This window comes from Mytilus trossulus, chromosome 2 (assembly GCF_036588685.1).
Source record: "Mytilus trossulus isolate FHL-02 chromosome 2, PNRI_Mtr1.1.1.hap1, whole genome shotgun sequence".
Lineage (NCBI taxonomy): Eukaryota > Metazoa > Mollusca > Bivalvia > Mytilida > Mytilidae > Mytilus > Mytilus trossulus.
In genome coordinates, this window is record NC_086374.1 from 7,770,322 (window position 1) to 7,789,767 (window position 19,446).

The 19,446-nt window shown below is 32.2% G+C and overlaps 1 protein-coding gene across 1 annotated transcript in view; it reads right to left on the reverse strand.

Annotated features, from left to right (window-relative positions):
• Positions 1-18,654, reverse strand: part of LOC134704814 (uncharacterized) — a 54,249-nt gene extending 35,595 nt beyond the window's left edge. The window contains exons 1-5 of the mRNA XM_063563597.1: positions 18,501-18,654; positions 17,630-17,728; positions 10,152-10,448; positions 9,487-9,619; positions 2,411-2,627 (exon numbers count right to left, since the gene is read on the reverse strand). Coding sequence (XP_063419667.1) covers positions 2,411-2,627; positions 9,487-9,619; positions 10,152-10,448; positions 17,630-17,728; positions 18,501-18,654 — 900 coding nt within the window. The remainder of the gene's footprint in view (positions 1-2,410; positions 2,628-9,486; positions 9,620-10,151; positions 10,449-17,629; positions 17,729-18,500) is intronic.
• Between the last annotated feature and the right edge of the window lie 792 nt (positions 18,655-19,446).

Consider the following 19,446-nt stretch of genomic DNA (forward strand, 5'->3'; position numbering starts at 1 on the left):
AAGACCAAAAAAGTGAAAAAGTATATTTAAACAAAACGCATTTGACTAACAGGTCGAACAACTGATGTCATTTAATCCTGCTGACTGCCATTGGCGATTGTCAAATAAAATTGATCACAGGATGTAACAAAATGGATCTTAATATGAATTTAATTCTAAACAGAAAAAAATAATTTAACTTGTGGCCACGATGTTATGCCACAAACATACGGTGTCAATATTTTTTTAGTACACCAGATCCGGATTTCGACAATAAATGTCGGACACTCAAGTAGATCCATGTGTTCGTGGATAGGTTTTTGTGTCCTGTTAAATTGTTCCTTTTAAAAGTTTTGGATTCTCATAAATTCTATGTATAACTTTTGGACTAGTTTGATTTCTGTAATTTATTCTTACATACTTTTGATTTTTTAACCCTGTCTGCGCTCATTGCCTATGTAAAATTTAAAATTGTTTATAATCCAGGTACTTTTGATAACTATTGTATTCACATTGAACGACACATTTATGTGACGTATATAATTTTTCTGACGTCAGACACTCAAATCAATCCATGTGTTCGTAGCTAGTAGATGTTGTTGTGTCCTGTTAAATTGTTATACGATGATGACTGATGTTCCCATATTTTGACTATTTTATTGATTGTGACTGTTTATTTAACGCATCATGTAAATGTAACGGAATTTGATGAGACTGTTATTAAAGTGAGAGGGTTAGCGCTATAGAACCAGGTTTAATCCACCATTTTCTACATTTGAAAATGCCTGTACCAAGTCAGGAATATGACAGTTCTTGTCCATTCGTTTTTGATGCGTTTTGTTTTTTGATTTTGCCATGTGATTATGGACTTTCCAAATTGATTTTCCTCTGAGTTCAGTATTTTTGTGATTTTACTTTTTTCAGTGATGTTCGGGATCGAAACGGTATTTGGAAGGCAATATAAAAAGTACCCTCATTTTTAGATCCTGACTCTTGAATTCAGAATTGAGTCAATATAGGATACATATATATCTATATATGGGATTATTTTTTTGAGAATAGATGCGTAACCGTACAAGAAACGTCTTTTTTTCCCTAAAATCTTTACACACACTCATCAAATTCGTACTTTAATTGATCTTTTAACTTTCTTAGATTCGAGCGTCACTGGTGAGTCTTTTGTAGACGAAACGCACGTCTGGCGTAATACAAAATTTAATCCTGGTATCTATGATGAATACATTTGGCTTTTGTAATACCATTTCTTGTTAAAAAAAAAATGCACAAATGTTAGTAATCCTTAAATGCAATTCCCATATTTTCTTTTAAATGCATTTCTTTAAAAGAATAAACTCATCATATATAACATGGTTAAAATTTTATATTTACGCCAGACGCGCGTTTCGTCTACAAAAGAATCATCAGTGAAGTTCGAATCAAATATGTTTTAAAGGCCAAAAAAAGTATGAAGTTGAAGAGCATTGAGGACCAAAAACTCCTAAAACGATCTGTAAAAAGAAAACCGTTGTATTATCCTATTTCTATCATTATAAGTGTTGCCAAATACAGCTAAGGTAATATATTCCTAAGGTAGAAAAGCCTTATTTTTTCAAAAATTCAAAGTTTTGTTAACAGTTGATTTATAATTATGAACATATCAATGATAACTCAAGTTAACAAAGAGCCGGTGACTACTTATACACGTTTAACCAAGTAAACCTTTACATACCTAAATTTCATTCATCTTAGAAACAACTTCACCGAACATGGCTTATAAGTTTTAGTATTATCTTGGTTGCCATGAATTATATTGATTTTGCATTGAAATAAAACCTGAGAATTGTATACGCGAAACAATCGTAATTACCGGGTTTGTAATAACATGAGCAACAATACGGGTGCCACATATTGAACTTGATATGATAAAGCTTCCAGAGCATCTGCATTTTTCACATTGTTGGGGTTTGTATTGCTCAGTCTTTAATTTTCTTTGTTGTGTTTTGTGAACCGTCGTTGGTCTGTTGGTGTTTGACCTTTTTACCTATGGCGTTGTCCGGTTATTTTCAACTAGTTATGAGTTTAAACATCCCTTTGGTATTTTTCGCCTCTCTTTTACAGACAATGTTTAATATCTCAGTAAAGTCATCTCCTAACCGAATCCACCCTTAACAGATGTTGTTTACACAACGCTGCACTAATGTGGAATTATATAGATAATAGTGTAAGCATACAACGGTTGAACTGTGCAAAATATGAAAACAATACACTACAAATTGCATGCGTTCGAAACGCTTTTCTTAGGAACACCTAAATCCGAAAATCTAAAAGCCAAGGATGTATGCGGATCGAAAATGTCTAAAAACCTATTAACCAAAAATGAACTAAACACATAGCCAATTCCATCTATGCTAACTTGTAAGTGTAGTTATACCTTAGTTATATCTTCATCTAGCTTAAGTGGAACATCACCAGCAATGCAAGAGTTAGATTCTTGACAGTGGACTGGTTTATCGTAGTCAAATCGATATTCCATAATCTGTTGAGAACTAACCCCATCATATATCTCAGTACGATTAATATGTTCACTGTTGTCTGGAATGATAAGTTCTCTGTACCCGCCTGTGGTTACTGTGTACGTCAAAACGTATCTGCAACAAAATTAATCCTTAAAACAAAAATAAACATCCACTTAATTTACCTTTAAGTTGTAATTGACTATGAACTTGAATTCAGTCCTATTTCGGTGCTTTGTTTTCATGTTAATTAATTGTGTGCTTTGTGTAGATTTGTTTTCATGTTAATTATTTTTGTGCCTCGTACCGATCTTTGTTCTTACGTTGCGCTGATACGCCACTGCATAGACTAGGGAAGAGTGGAGCGCTCACAAACATGTTCAACCCTACCACATTCTATAAGTGCCTGTTTCATTTCCGGAGCATTTTATTCAGAGGATGTCATTTTTACATGCATGTAATATTTTCCTTTTGTAAATATTTTTGTTATAAGTAAGGACCTAAGTTTTCGCAATTATATTTTTTCGAAAAAACTTCTTGTCGTACTATTTTCTATAATTGCATACATTCACGTCATGTGACCTTTGGTGGATCTCATTTGAGTGTACATTCTCAGCTAACAAGGAGGGGCAAATCCTTTTAAAACGTAGTGAACAAGTATGACAACAAATACCGGAATCGACGAAACAAAAAATGATAAGTCTACAAATACTACCAAAAACAAACGCTATCAATGTGTTGTTTTTATAGGGGACTAGTGAGACTTTGGATTATTTGATGTGTTATAGTGACTTGAAACTTTCCTCTTATTCTTTTAAAGACGTTTGAAATTATCTTATTGTATGAAGTACTATGCGTAATTGATTTGCATGATTCAAAATCAACCAATGATTAATTATAAAAAAAATATACGAATTACAGAATTGGGGATATAAAGAAATTGTATGTTTCATAATATATCTTCGAGAGAAGAATAGGGATTTATTTCTAAAACAACTTGGTTTGCTGTGTAGATTTTTTTAAAAAGATGTGGTTTGATAGCTTACTCTCTACAAGTGACCAAATTACAAAGATATTTACAAATATATGTCACTGGAAAGCCTTTAACAATGAGCAAAGCATATAATTATCAGCTTGAAAAGGCCCTATAATGACTTATGTAAATCAATTCAACAAAAACAAATGGCATTTGTGTGTTCAAGAAATGAACGAAAAACAAATATGCCATACAGCAACAAACCACCACCGCTGAATCATAGCTAGTATTTTGGGACAGACACATACATACAGAAAGTGGGTAAACATGTTAATCAGCGGGATCCTTACCCTCCCATAACCTGGTACATTGGTGTAACAATCACTACTAACCAGTAAAAGTTTGAGATGGTGTATATCTGAACTCGACTGTACTGATTTTACTTGACCAGTCTAAATTGGTCTGAATTTTACTAAATATTACTCGACCCAGTTTGAACCATACACGACTGTACTTGTTTTTAATTGACTCTTGATTTTGCTTTGAAAGTAGTATCAACTATTACTAAAACAGTCTTAAACCCATTCATGACCTGTACTTGACTACCTCTCAACCTAATTTTTCAGTCCGAACCATGCTTAACCAAATAAAAAAACTACCGTTTTAATCTTGATTGATAAAATAACTTTACTTTAAACTGGCATGATAACAGCTATTATAAAATAGCGATACATATAAACACAGATTTTAAAATCCAAACATAATTCTTTTACATTTATCAAGTCGAGTTGGCAAATTATCTAAATTCAAAGTATGGGTCTCGTTAAAAAATACTTTCTTCTACCAAAAACCTATACTGATTGTAATTAAAATTCATGAAGATGCGTTTTGATTGGAATGTGATTTATCAAAAACAAAGCTTGATTTGCCTTAATTCCTAAGTACAACCTACATAGGACTCATGGTTCTACAATACAGTAACATAAAATAGTTATATAACTATCTTTATTTTGAGGTTACATCAACAAGAAAAAACTACTGACATTGTTTAATAATATAATATATATTTTAAAATAACAATGATTAAAAGTTCTGGTAATTTTTATAAGAAGTGATTTGAAAATTATATCATGTATAGAAAATTATTTGAAAGAAAACTTGATTTATTACAAAAAGTCATGATATGTGTTTAATCAGAAATTTGATAACTTTGTTTTATTTTTTAAATGTTATAAATAAAGGCAGCAGTAGTTTACCGCTGTTCAAAACTCATACATCCATGGACAAAAAAACAAAATTGGGGTAACAAACTAAAACTAAGGGCAACGCATTAAATATAAGAGGAGAACAATGACACAACATTTAAATGTAACACACACAGAAACGGACTAAGCATTAGACAAAATACTATGAGAATAATAAATATAACATCAAAACCACATACATGAATTTGGGATAGATAAATACCGTAACACGTCTTATAGTAAAGTGAATTTACACTCACAATTAAGAGAAAACAAACGACACAACAGAACCACAACTTTAAAATGTAACACACACAGAAACGAACTATAATATAACAATGGCCATATTCCTGACTTGGTGCAGGACATTTTTAAAGGAAGTAAATGGTGGGTTGAACCTGGTTTTGTGGCATTCCAAACCTCCCTCTTTATGGCCATGTGAAATATAACATTAAAATGACAACACAACATTACAGGACTACAATATATATAAATTTGAGAACACAATTGACAAAGGAACATACGAATAATAGCTAACAAATGGCAACAAGTTAAAAAATTTAATACGCCAGAAGTGCATTTTGTCCACAGAAGACATGATTTTTTATGTGTTATTAAAATGAGCTGTTACAAAATGATAGAAATTATTATAAATTAAGGAATGTATCTCCCTCATGCAATGCTCTGATTCCTTTCACGGATTTGGCTATACTTTTTGGACCTTTCGGATTATAGCTCTTCATCTTTTTTATAAGCTTTGGATTTCAAATATTTTGGCCACGAGCTTCACTGAAGAGACATGTATAGTCGAAATGCGCATCTGGTGCAAGAAAATTAGTACCGTTAATTTTATTACTAGTGACGCCCAGATACAAAAGTTTGAAAGCCGAAACAAGTACAAAGTTGAACAGCATCGAGGACCAAAAGTTCAAAAAAGTTATTCCAAAAGAGGACAGTGTTTTCTGTTAGGTACCAGAACATCCCTATTATTTAGAATAATTTATACTTTTGCAAACAGTAAATGTTATAAAATGACTATACAAAAGATGTACTTGATAAACTGAAGTATTAACTAATTACAGGAAACAACCGAAATACATTACATAACCCGACAGTTGCAACACGAACAATAGACACATTCAAATAAGTTCAAACCTCAACACCAAGTGATGTCATGTTTAAATTTGTAAAAATGACCAAAAAAAATTACGTCACATTTGAAATTGCAAAACAGATCATCAAAAAATAAAAAATGACATCACATACATTTATTACAGATTATATTTGAACTAAATACTGATATGACATTTAATAACAATGTACATTTCAATACTTATTAATTCGGTTTGTTTAATTTCAAACGTAAAACATCGTACAGATTACGTTGAACAAAATCAAATCTAATAAATGAAGGCGGTGATTAATTTTATTTACCATAACAAATGAATATAATGGAAAAGACGCCAACACATTTGACCAAATCCAATGAGAATTACAAATATAACATTAAACTTTCAAACTAAATTCATGAATTTGGGATAGATAAGTACCGTACCACGTCTTATATTAATGTGAATTCACACCCAGCAAAACAGTCACAATCGGGAATAAGTCACGTTTGGTAATTAAAAGATTAGACGACGTAATGACAAACCACAATCTACCATGTGGTAAAAATGTCATTATCTAGTTTGGTCAAAGACATGTCGTATGGATCTACCAATTCGTGATGGTGTCCATAAAATTTTAATCTGTCCTCCTCATATCTTTGTTGTAGCAGTTTCTGCGTAAGGAGCACACTCCTGTATATGAAGTCCGTATAGTGTGAACAAGCACGAGAATAATGTATCAATTGTGATATGTAAACACCATACGAAGGGACAGAGGGTATGTTACTGCTGTATAATCAAGGTAAGTTTTCTTCGTTTTCTTTGATGTTGATACAAATAGAAAGAAGGATAGATTAATGATTTTGTAAAATTTCGTCCTTTGTTAATGATGTTAAAGAATATGTAGGGTTACCAGTAGTTTTATTAATTCCAAGCTTTGTTGTGAGACATTGCAAATAATGTTTTTTTTCATATAAAGACAATATTATTGGAGGCTTTATCTGCTGGAACAACTACATATGTTATGCAAAGAGGATAAAGCATCCACAACATCCAGATTCAAGAAAGGGTTAGTAACTCTTGTACTCATATTACATCGTAGTTTTTGTATGCGCCTCTAAAAGCATGATCGAATAGCTTTGATCCATTCAGACCAAGTGTGCAGTTCTTGTTCGTCTGGTTCGCGCTTTACCCATTTTCTTGCATAGTCCTCAACTGCATCCATCAGTAACTTGAAATTATTTTTCCAGTTGATGAGCTAGGGGATACTATATGTTGATCCCTTGGCTAAAAACTCTCTTAGTTGTTCATTGGTAACGATGCCAAGGTCACCAGTAATAATATGACCAGCTGGACTATAATTGTATTGTGACGATGCACATGAGCAATCCAGAGGCTTGAATTTTGTTAAAAGCCTCTAAAACTCTCTTGTGGTTGAAAATCTAGGATGCAATAGACTTGGTGTCAATATAAGAAATAACAGGTGTAGCTTTATTTTTAAAGTAATCAGGTATAGTTTTTTTGTACAGATTTTTGATGGAAAATATTGCTAATATATACAGCATCTAAACCTTTTTTGACGAATTCTACCTTAAAAAAATAACGTTTTCCCTCACTATTGGATGTAGTCGATACGGGTTTCAATAGTCTATGGTTAGCAATGTCCATGATAATTGCAACTAATCTATACAAAACAGAACGAGAATCAGTAACGGAAGTATTTTGGGCATCTTGAAAAAGTAAATAAAGTTTTGACAATGGAATGGAGTATAATTTAGTTCTAATATGATGAATTCCTAAAGGTTTTTGAACAGACGTTAATAGACTATCAATTGTCACGGTGTGTACAGCAGGTGGTATATATTTTCTGTGACCATGACCTCTATTTCGTCGAGCAGAAGTATTAAATTATTGTAATGTATTGACGGTACTACACCTGGGACTAGACAAAATACACTCACCATCAATTTTGTCATTGCATCCATAGGGAATGGGTGTTCCCAACTCTCTTATCCCAAAGTTTTCTCTTTTTAAACGATATAGTGTACTTAATATGAGGTCATTTGTTGGATGATATATTTTCTCTATAATCTGGACTTTCATTGAAACAATAGAATGGTCAGGCTGATTGAAATGTTCATATACAAGTTTAAATTATTCCTAAATTGATAAAATGCACTATACACTATATACTAAAATATTTCTAGGTTGGTTAAAACTTGGTAGATTATGGTTCAGACTAGGTATGGTTAAGACTATGCAGAGTATGGTTCAGACTCGTATAAAACGGTTAAGTACTGGTCGCGAAAATGTCAAGTACAAGTTCAGACTGCTAGGTACGGTTTAAACTAAAGTCGAGTAATATCAAGTAAATTTCAAACCAATTATAACTAATCGAGTAAAATTCAGTACAGTCGAGTCAGATATAGGTAATTTTAGACTTCTACTGGTGTGTTGTGAGTATAATTACATCTTATATACAAAAGCCAAATTTTGATTGGTTCATAGACAGATTATTTTTTGCATATTATAATATTTTTCCTCATATCAAACGAATTTGCCTGTTTTTCACCATCGCCGGTGATTTTGTCTCAAATATCATGGTATATGCCAATTTTGGTTATTGCTTTTTTACCCTCTCGAGCATCTTCCCGCCAAAATATTTCGAATATGACGTTACATAAAAAAGTGAACGAGCTTACGCGTATAAGTACATGTATAATTTCCGCGGTTCTATGATAGTATCATATAATCCTCAAAGTTATGCATAAACATCTGAATAAATTGCAGCTTTCAAGTAAAAGAAAATTACCTTCACCTGTACAGAGAGTTCAATCCAAATCTATTCGGTGTAATTAAACAGATATATCATTTTAACAAAATAAATACTAATACTAATAACAATAAAACAATATCCACAGATTTAATTACAGCAATTTAATAACCTATTAGAAAACGTTTATTCAAAGGATTGATATTAAAAGTTAACCAGGATCGTTTCTAAATTTCCGGACACGGTAAACAACATCTCTGTGAAAATGCAGATGTGCTATCATATCTGTGAAATAGATATATCATAACGGTTAACCAACTTTACATTTGACTGTCCCTTTGGTATCTTTCGTCCCTCTTTTGATTCCCCAACGTTTAAAAAATTTATTAGAATTGACAAACATTTTGTTAGAAATGAAACTATATAAAAGAAGATATTGTATGATTACCAATGAGACAGCTACCCACAAAAGACCAACATGACACAGACATTAACAACTATAGGTCACCGTACGGCCTTAAACAATTCAAACGAGAAAACTGGAAATGAAACTGGCCCAAAAGTTTTAATAAAGAAATCAAATACATGTTAGGTAAAGAAACGTATTCCGGTATAAGATTGTACTTTGTAGAACTGCTCTGATGTATTTTATAATTATAACTAACTTTAAAGATATACTTTGTTGCATATATTTCACCTAGATATTCAATAAATTATGTAAGGGATACCGAATTGAAGCTGTAGGCTGAGTAAATTGTTAACAGCAAAAGTCCAATAAAACTTTGATTAATTTAAAAAAAAAAACTAAAAAAAAAAAATGAATGAAAGCATGCTGATGTAAAGACAGAGGATACATAAGGTTTGCGTTCAGTATGCATATAATATCATTTACCTGTCTCCTGAATCCACCTGGAAAACGTTGGTACCATTGTCCATCCTACATTCTAGAACCTCATCAGCTATTGGGTTGAGATCAGAAGGGCCGGGACAAGTAAAACTTTCCCTGTTTACTTCGTATTCACCATCTATTCAAAAGTAATTATAATGGAAAATTGGTTGGTAAAAAGCTGTGTATAGAAGATGCCAAATTCACAATAAAAATCTTAAATACCTATGTAAAGTATTAGGGGTAAAAGTTAATCCTGATTCTCTGTTTGAAAAAAATTGTATTGCAATTAAAATTCAATCTGAATAGTTTGTTTGTTAAAAATTGTTGGAAAATAATATATTTTTCTATACAATGTCATTCAAAATAAATAAAAACATGTTAATGTCTGTGTCATTTTGGTCTTTTGTGGATAGTTGTCTCATTGGTAATCATACCACATCTTCTTTTTTATACAGTATATTTGGATTTTTTTTTCATTATTTGTGGTAGGATTGCCAATTAGACAACTATCTACAACAGACCAAAATGACACAGACATTAACAACTATATGTCACCGTACGGCCTTCAAAAATAAGCAAAGCCCATACCGCATAGTCAGCTATAAAAGTCTTTCCCCCTGAAAAAATGTAAACAAGAGACGGTGACACAACGTACTGTTGAGACTCACTTTTTCCAAGTTTATAATGAACAACTAACACAATCGCATTTACTATTCCAAATTTCATGTTCCTGATGTATCCTGGTACAGGTGGAATATGATGAAATGTATTATTGAAATATACGGAGGCATCGATATCGAAGTTCATTATATTAAACTCATCAGAATTGGTCCAAATAAGATCAACAGCTGACATGTTTGTTGCGTCTGTCATGAATTCGTACAGAAATTTCTTTTCCGTAAAACTGTACTTAGCAAACGTTGCATTGCCTTTCTCTATCAAAGGTTTGAAATCATCACTATGTACTGAAATGAAATAAAATGCATCTGAAATGAAATATGGGTTGACTAAATTCCACTTCAATTCAGTTGACTTCTGCTAGAAACATTCAAAGCTAATATTATATAAAAGGTAATATCACAAAAATACTGAACTTAGAGGAAAATCAATTCGGAAAGTCCATAATCACATGACAAAATAATATAACAATACGCATCAAAAACGAATAGACAAGAACTGTCATATTCCTGACTTGGTACAGATATTTCCAAATGTAGAAAATGGAAATCCTGGTTCTATAGCGCTAACCCTCTCACTTTGATGAGAGTCTCATCAAATTCCGTTATATTTACATTGATGCGTTAACTAAACAGACACAATAAATAAATATGGGTACATCAGTCATCAGCGTATAACAATTTTAAAAGAAACAATTTATCAGAACACAAAAACATCTATCTACAAACACATTCATTGATTTGTGTGTCTGACGTCAGCAAATTGTATATGTCACATAGATTAAATTTGTTGTTCAATGTGCATACAAACAATTTTAAAATTTACATAGGCAATGTTAGCATACAGGGTTAAAAAATCAAAAGTATGTAAGAATAAATTTCAGAAAAAGACCGAGATTTAAAAGAGTCCAAAAGTTATATATAGAATTTATAAGAATCCACAAATATTTAATTCAACTATAAATATTTAATTCCACTATAAATGTTCATATCAAAATGATCATCTCATGTTATCTTTAATTTTTTGTACATAATGATAAATAGAAAGAAACAAAATGCTTTATCACTTTATTCTGGTATTGACTTTGTCATTAAGATATTGTTTTATGCTTTAAAGACATCTGTATATAACATGGATCTACCTTTTCATACTGACTTGTCATTTTACTATACTATAATGTGATATTGCTGTATCTTAAAGATTCAATTTATGTTATAAAGACATCTTAATATAACATTAAGCAAGATTTCATACTTTTTTGTCATGCCACTATCTCTTAGTATGGAGTAACTGTTTTAAACTATTATGTCATAGTAGTATGTTACGACAAAAAAGTCATAATAATACTACAAAGACATCTTGATATAAAAAGGGGCTACCTTTTCATACTATCTTAACATCTAACCAAGCTGGGACAGACTATATCAATTTGCTACATTGTTATAATATAAAGACTTATTGTTATAACAGTAACGCTGACCTACAAGAAATATAAAAAGAGGCTCTAAAGAGTATATGTCTCTCACGGTCTAGGTGCGGCATTGCATATTAAACAAATGACACTTTGCAACATAAGGCAAGAATGTTATTCAGAAAAAAATCTCTTTTTATGTGATGGTGACTTGTTTGTACATCCTACTTTACAGAACATGATTACAAGGGATCAATAGACAATTTTAATCGTGTCAACTTATTTGTAGAGCTGACGTTGAACATTTTTGTTGTTTACAGTTTATATATATCTATTAAAACATTCAAGATATACAAAAAACTGAAAGATATCCTCCAAATTACCATTCAGGAGCAACAACCAATGTCATATTTACGTTTGTTTCCGAGATATAAGCTAGACTACATTTTACCCACATGTTCTATCTCTAGCCATTGTGGCCATCTTGGTTGAAGGACGAATATATTTTTTTTTAATAAAAAACCAATAGGATGATTAAGGCTAATTTTGGAAGGAAGATATTATTCGAAGAGATTCCAATGGTGAAGTTTATGTCATCCCGTCGTAAATATCACGGACACCATTACGAGTTGGTAGACTTATAAAATATTCGTTAAATAGATCATATCGAATATGTTCCTCATGTCGCATCTTATCTTAAAAACAATTTATGATTATTACTTAAAATAATAAAATTAACGGTACCAATTTTCTTGCACCAGATGCGCATTTCGACAATATATGTCTCCTCAGTGTTGATCGTGGCTAAACTGTATACACTTCTTATATTAGATTATATTAATCTTAAGATCTGTATACTTTTTGGTAATGATTCAAAATTTTCTTTTAGAGTTATTGAGTTTTTTTGTTAAAAACGGTTGTGTTTTCTCATGTCTCGATGAATCTCACCCACTATTTATGATTATTGCATAAAACTTGCGCACAAGACAACGGGCGTACCATGCGGTCATGGCGCAGCTGTGTATTCAACCATGGCATATTTTTTTTTCGATCTATGAGTTTGACTGTCCCTCAATATCCTTCGCACCTCTTTGAACTTTTTTTAGAGGAGATTTTTGTGAAAGATTACAAAAATTTACGAAAAATTATGAATAACTTGATATAAAGGGTAATAACTGATCAATTGACAATTTTGTTCATGTTTGACTTTTTGTAGATATTACTTTTCTGAACAATTTTGCTGTGTACAGTTTATTTCTATCTATTATAATAGTTCTAGCTAAGAACTATAAACTTAAAAATTAAGAGACAGCAACCCAACATCAGATTGACTGATTCGTCAGAAAATTTACGGTTTGATAGATCTTGAAATGAAAAACATGAGTACGCTCGTCAGATTTGCTCTCAATGATTTAGTTTCAAAGATAAAGGCCAAAACTGTATGTTACTCCATGTTCTTTTTTTAGCGATGGCGGCCATCTTGGTTGATAGACATGGTCATCGGATACATTCTTAAAACTAAATAATATAAAGAAGATATATGTGTAGTTACCAAAATCTGCAAAATTTCATTAACATAACTAGTTCAGAAGCAGAGAACCAACCATAGGGTGTTTAATTCGTTTAAAATGTAAGGGCATATAGATTAATATTTCAAATGTTTCAGTTGCAGATATATGAGCCAACACCTGCATTTATCCCAAAGATTCTATTTTTTAACCATGGCAGCTATGTTGGTTCGCAGGCCATCTTGGTTGATGGACAGGGTCATCGGATACATTCTTAAAACTAAATTACATAAGGAAGATATATGTGTAGTTACCAAAATCAGCAAAATTTCATTAACATAACTAGTTCAGAAGCAGAAAACCAATCATAGGGTGTCTAATTCGTTAAAAATTTAAGGGCATATAGATGAATATTTCAAATGTTTCAGTTGCAGGGATATAAGTTAAAACCTGCATTTAACCCCAAGATTCTATTTTTAACCATGGCAGCAATGTTGGTTCGAACGAGGGATCATTGGACAAATTGTTAAACCAAATACCCTAGCAATAATGATTGTGGGCAAGTTTGATTTAATTTGCCTCAGTAGTTTCAAATGAAAAGATGTTTTATAACTGCCAAACACGACGGACGACGAATAAGACGGACGAAAGACGACGGACGGAAGCCGATGGACGACTAATGTAAAAAAAAAAAAAAGGCTCACTTGGGCTTTTATGCAAGGTGAGCAAAATATGAATAAAGAATTTTTATTAAGAATAAAATGGACAGTATTCGTCTATTTTGAAAAACATTCCTACTAATGAACCACTTTGTCCTTGGTAATCTTGGGATGTGGAAGTAATTTGGGTAGCATGAAAACACTTGGCCTATTTTGCAGTTCATAACAAAATATTGAAACATGAAAGCGTAAAAAAATAATCTTAAACTAGCTAGAAAGAAAATTCAACACTGAATGCGATGCATTACACACGTGAACTAGTTAAAAGCAGGCAGAAGCTGGAAAACAAGACCTTTGTGTTTTTATGAGCTACAGTTTTGGGGAAAAACAACATATTCAGTAACAAAATTGTTACATGTAAATACATGTATTACTAGTCAACAAAATAAATGATACAAGCCAATGTGTTTTCCATTTATAAAGAAATTGGATACACTATACAGAGATAAATAATTGCCCTATTGGCCTTATTTTTACAAAGTGTTATTTTCTCATCAAAACCATTGATGTAAGGCTAAAACGCAAAAAAAAAAACAAATTTGGGAACTTTTGTCATTTAAAAATTCTATTTTACCAAAAATTTAAAAAAATGATATCAGATCTTTTAAAAAACTTTTTTGATTAAACACGGTATGCTATAAATTTTGACTTCTTTTGTAGACTTTGTAATACGTTATTATAATCTTCATAAATAAAGTGCCGACTTTTTTCTTTATTTTCCGCAAAATAAGTTTGATCCTTGTGTTCAACAACTCGGTGTTTACTAACTTTTTCATTTTGTCATATTCTTTTTTATAATATGAATATGCATTTGCTTTGTTGATAAATGTTTTTCATTTGATGTTTTAACAGTTTATTATATTTCATGATAGATTTTAGTTGAAACTTATGTATCGTTTCTTTTGTTGACTAGTATATTTATTGCAATTCACTTGTATTTTATGAACAATTCTTGAAAAGCAACCCAAAGTTTTGCTCATATGCTTAAAGACCGTTCAATTTTTCTCAGATGTATGGGCCAGTACACAATGCGCGTGACAAGCACTTTTATGTGTGTAAATGTTTTGTATGGGCGAGATCTTTTTTTAACATGTATAGTGGAATGACCAGAACTTATTTTAAAGTAAAACATTTTGCTATAAATTTTGTCGTTGTGTAGGATTTTTCTTTTGCAGGCACACACTACACATTAAAAAAAATGACAATATCAATATGAATTTAATGAATTTTATATAGTTATCAGTTATAAGGACCAGGATTATGTGTTCACCAGACGCGCGTTTCGTCTACACCGTGACGCTCATATCAAAATATTTATAAACCAAACAAGTACAAAGTTAAAGAGCGTTGTGGATCCAAAATTCCAAAAAGTTGTGCCTAATACGGCTCAAGTAATCCATGCCTGGGATAAGAAAATCCTTAGTTTTTCGAAAAATTCAAAGTTTTGTAAACAGGAAATTTATAAAAATGACCACACAATTGATATTCATGTCAATACCGAAGTGCTGACTACTGGGCTGGTGATACCCTAGGGGACGAATCGTCCACCAGCAGAGACTATTCAAATTTATTAAAATTACCACAATATTAATATTCACCGGAGTGTTGACTCCTTGGCTGGTGACACCCTCGGGGACGAAATTTCCACCAGCAGTGGCATCGAACCAGGGGTGTAAAAAGTTATCAAAGGTACTTTATATTTCAGACGAATTGTGCACATCCTGCTACAAGCATGAAATTCGGCATAGACCTCAACTATTACTCTTTTATTTCAGATAGGGCGGCATTTGAAAAAAAAATGTAGAATAAAAAAGGCGGACATCATAATTAGATCAGCCCAATATCGAAGGCTAATTTGTGAAAAGATGTTATTATCATGCCAATGTCAAAATATTTGGTACAAACCTTTGTTATATGCTACTTTTGGATATTTTATATAGATTAGATGTCTTCAAAACCCTACTTCCGTTAAAACCCGACACGGCGGACTTTGCACTAAAATAATTTAATTTTTAGGAAGAGTAATTAAAATGACTTTTTTTCAAACTGTACAGATAATGTGTATTGTTTGTGCTGGTCATTTAACGTTTGGCTTTAGTTATCCTCAAAACCACTAATATGTTTTGTTGTATATGTTTTTCAAATGCTTCCCTATCTGAAATAAAAGAGTAGTAGTTGAGGAAGGTCTATGCCAAATTCCATGCTTGTAGCAGGTTGTGCACAATTTTTCACAAAGCCGCCATACTAGAACGAGTTGGGAGATATAAACACCGTATGATGGAGCTAAAGGCTCATCGCCGTCTAAAAAAGGAAAATTAACAATAGGGAATGGAAAATCGTCTCTTTTGGTCTTTCTTAAGCAAATATATCTCAATGCATACCTATGAATTAATTAAGCACACTTTCAAACAACTTTTGGAATTAATTGTAACAGTTATGAAAAATTTAAATAAGTTCATGCCAAAATGTAACATTAAGTCTTGCCTAAAAATATAAATTTGGTATATTCACATGGAAACAAAAGCCGTACGGTGACCTATAGTTTGTGTCATTTTTGTCTTTTGTTAATAGTTGTGTCATTGGCAATCATACCACATCTTCTTTTTTATATTATTGTTGTAAAATACAGCTCTATCCTTCGGAAACAAGGTTTGTCTTATATAGTACTAATGCAATTGTGTGTTTCAAAACATAAAGTTTTGGATACTGAGGACAATAAACATTTATTGTCATTTTAATTTTTTTTAAACATTTAAAAAATTGATTTTCAGAATCAAATATCAATATATTTATGGTTAGAATAATACAAACTTATGCAATTCTAGGCTTTCTTATTTAGCTAATGATATACAATTAGGGAAAACAAACAGGCACATTCAAGCTCGTAAGTCGAAAACAAACTTTAAACGGCTTAGCAAAAACCGATACATACGAACAGTATACAAAACATAACGTAGAAAACCAAAGACCGAGCTGCTAGAAACACACCAATAGCTGGGAATACTCTCACGTGCTACGAAAGGGTAAATAGTACCTGTTTCTCATGTGGAACTGATCTTGTTGTTCATGCAAGTACATAAGTCTTAGCCGGTAGGTCATAATCGCGGATAATGGGACAGAAATGTAGTATCGACAATTGAAACACATCCGTCGTCATCTGTAAAACAGAAATTTTATAACGACCAACCAACTCGTGATGGCGTCCGTGTTCAATTGGATTATTTAAACTTCAACTCTTGGTTTTAAACTTCCTTTAAAGTAACAACACTCTATCAACAAAATCTTTATATAAATGCAAGCTCGCGATTATCGTACAAAGTTGGAAATACAAACTCCGTTTAAGGTGCTGGTATATTGTTGCTACATAGAAATGGGAAGTTCTCAATTGGGAACCAAGAGTAGCTGGATAAATAACGACCTTTGCCTTAAAACTGACGACACTTACATTGATATTCTAAATGTTCATTCAGCATAATTCTTACAATGCTGGTGGACTATTTGTCACCGAGGGTATCGTCAGTTCAGTATTCAGTACTTCCCTACTGACATGATTTAACAAACTATTCTAAAATTGTCTGTTTATGATTGTTTATGAATACTAGTATTGAAATTATTAAGAAACTAAGATTTCAACTTCCTAAGGCAAAGTTGACTTAAGTTGAATTTGGTTATTTATTTTATGTATTTTTGTCATATAGCTTTTCAACGGTTTCGGTACTTATACATCCTCGGATTTCAAATGTTTGGCCTGGAGCGTTCCTTATGAAGGTTTGTCCAGAAAAGCGCGTCAGACGCATGCAATTATTAAACTTGCTGTTTCCAATTCTTACAATTTAGGCAAGTTGTTCCATTGAAACCGTCTGAGCACATGCATAGATTGTCTCCACACCGTCCAGGGTAACATGGGTGCAAATGAGAACAGACTGCAACTACAAATAAGATATTTTAAAAGCCGTTAAATTCTTGCTTTAAATAGTAAATGATTAAGAATAGCTGCAAATATACCAAATGTACACACCCACATACACACTAACTTACATCCCCTACATCGATAAACAAGGCACCTGTGTGATTTAACATCGTAAGAACAGTCATCTAGGGTATCATGCATTACACACACATACTTGGGCGACAATAAGGGTAATAAGGTAATACAGAACTTTATATTGTAAGACATACTAAGAAATCTTACCTTTTGCGCTCAAACCGGGAATAAGTACAGGAATTCATTTCATTTATTAACTTTATGTTAGATTTAGAAATAGGGTTCGCAGAAACCTGTGTCACGTCTGCAATTGCTGTTATCAGTGCAAAAGCGAAATCTTGAACGAAAAAACGTCTGCTTATCAGTGAAATACGATTGTTTTAAATTATATTTTAGGTACAATTATTATTTGCGAGATATATGAAATATACAAAAACTTTTAAATTTATAGCTTATTATTGACATCGTGCTGTGTTATATGTAAATCCATTTTTTTGTAATTCCTGAATAATGAAACACTTCACTATAAATTTATGGAGATTTCGAATTGACCTAAGTGTGATTGCATTACCCAAATGAGAACAAGAAATGTGAAACTTTCATTTGGGTACAATGAATGATAATGCAGATTAATTTACAATAAACATAATGAAAACGCCTGGTTCAAAGACCTGACACAAAACGTGTTTCATAAAGTTTGACTTGCTTAAACTTACTTCCGGCGCATATGTCTCCTTCATACCCCGCAGGACAGGAACAAGCATTGGGCCGGATACACGTTCCACCGTTTTGGCACTTTGGGGAACAAATAGCTGTAAAGGACAAATACGTGTGGTCGATAAATGAATTCAAATATGCCAAATTTGTCATTTTCGGAATACAGATTATTAGTTCATTTTCAGAGACAGATTTTTCATTTGAAAAAAAAAGTTTCATGTGCTAGACGGACGAATTCAATATTCTTTTTCGTATTTGTTAATTCTGCAAGTGATAAAAAAACCTATATGTCTCAATATTTTGATGAAAAGTTGGGCGAAGGAAATTGAATGTATTATTAAAAAATGCACTTTAACACACGGCCTGCTACGTTGTTTGATAGTCAGACAGTTGTCCTCTTAAATGCAAAAATACATCTACATGAACATATATTGAAACTTCATAAACCCACTGCTGATTTTAAACTGTTCTAATTAATTTATTCCAATAGAAAACATACCCGAGGATATTTAGAATGACAGAAGGGGAACCAGTTTTATCTGTTTTGGCTTGATTTATATGACGTTACAAAGGTGGCTATGCGCCATGAAGTAAAAGTAAGCAATTACTTTCAAAATGAACTAAAGTGTGCGTGTAGATGTGATATATACATTTATATTATCAATTCGTATTTTTGTTTACTAATTTGATTCGTCCATCGATGGTCACCCCCAGTTTCTGGTGGGGTTCGTGTTGCTTTGTCGTTAGTTTTCTATGCTGTGTCTTCGTTACCCGAAGTTTTTGCTGGGGTTCGTGTTACTTAGTTTTTAACGTTGTGTGTTCTGTACTATTATGTTTCTGTTTGGTTTTTTTTATTTTTAGCCATGGCGTTGTCAGTTTATTTTCAATCTATGAGTTTGACTGTCCCTCTGGTATCTTGTGTCCCTCTTTTAAACTATAGTTCCG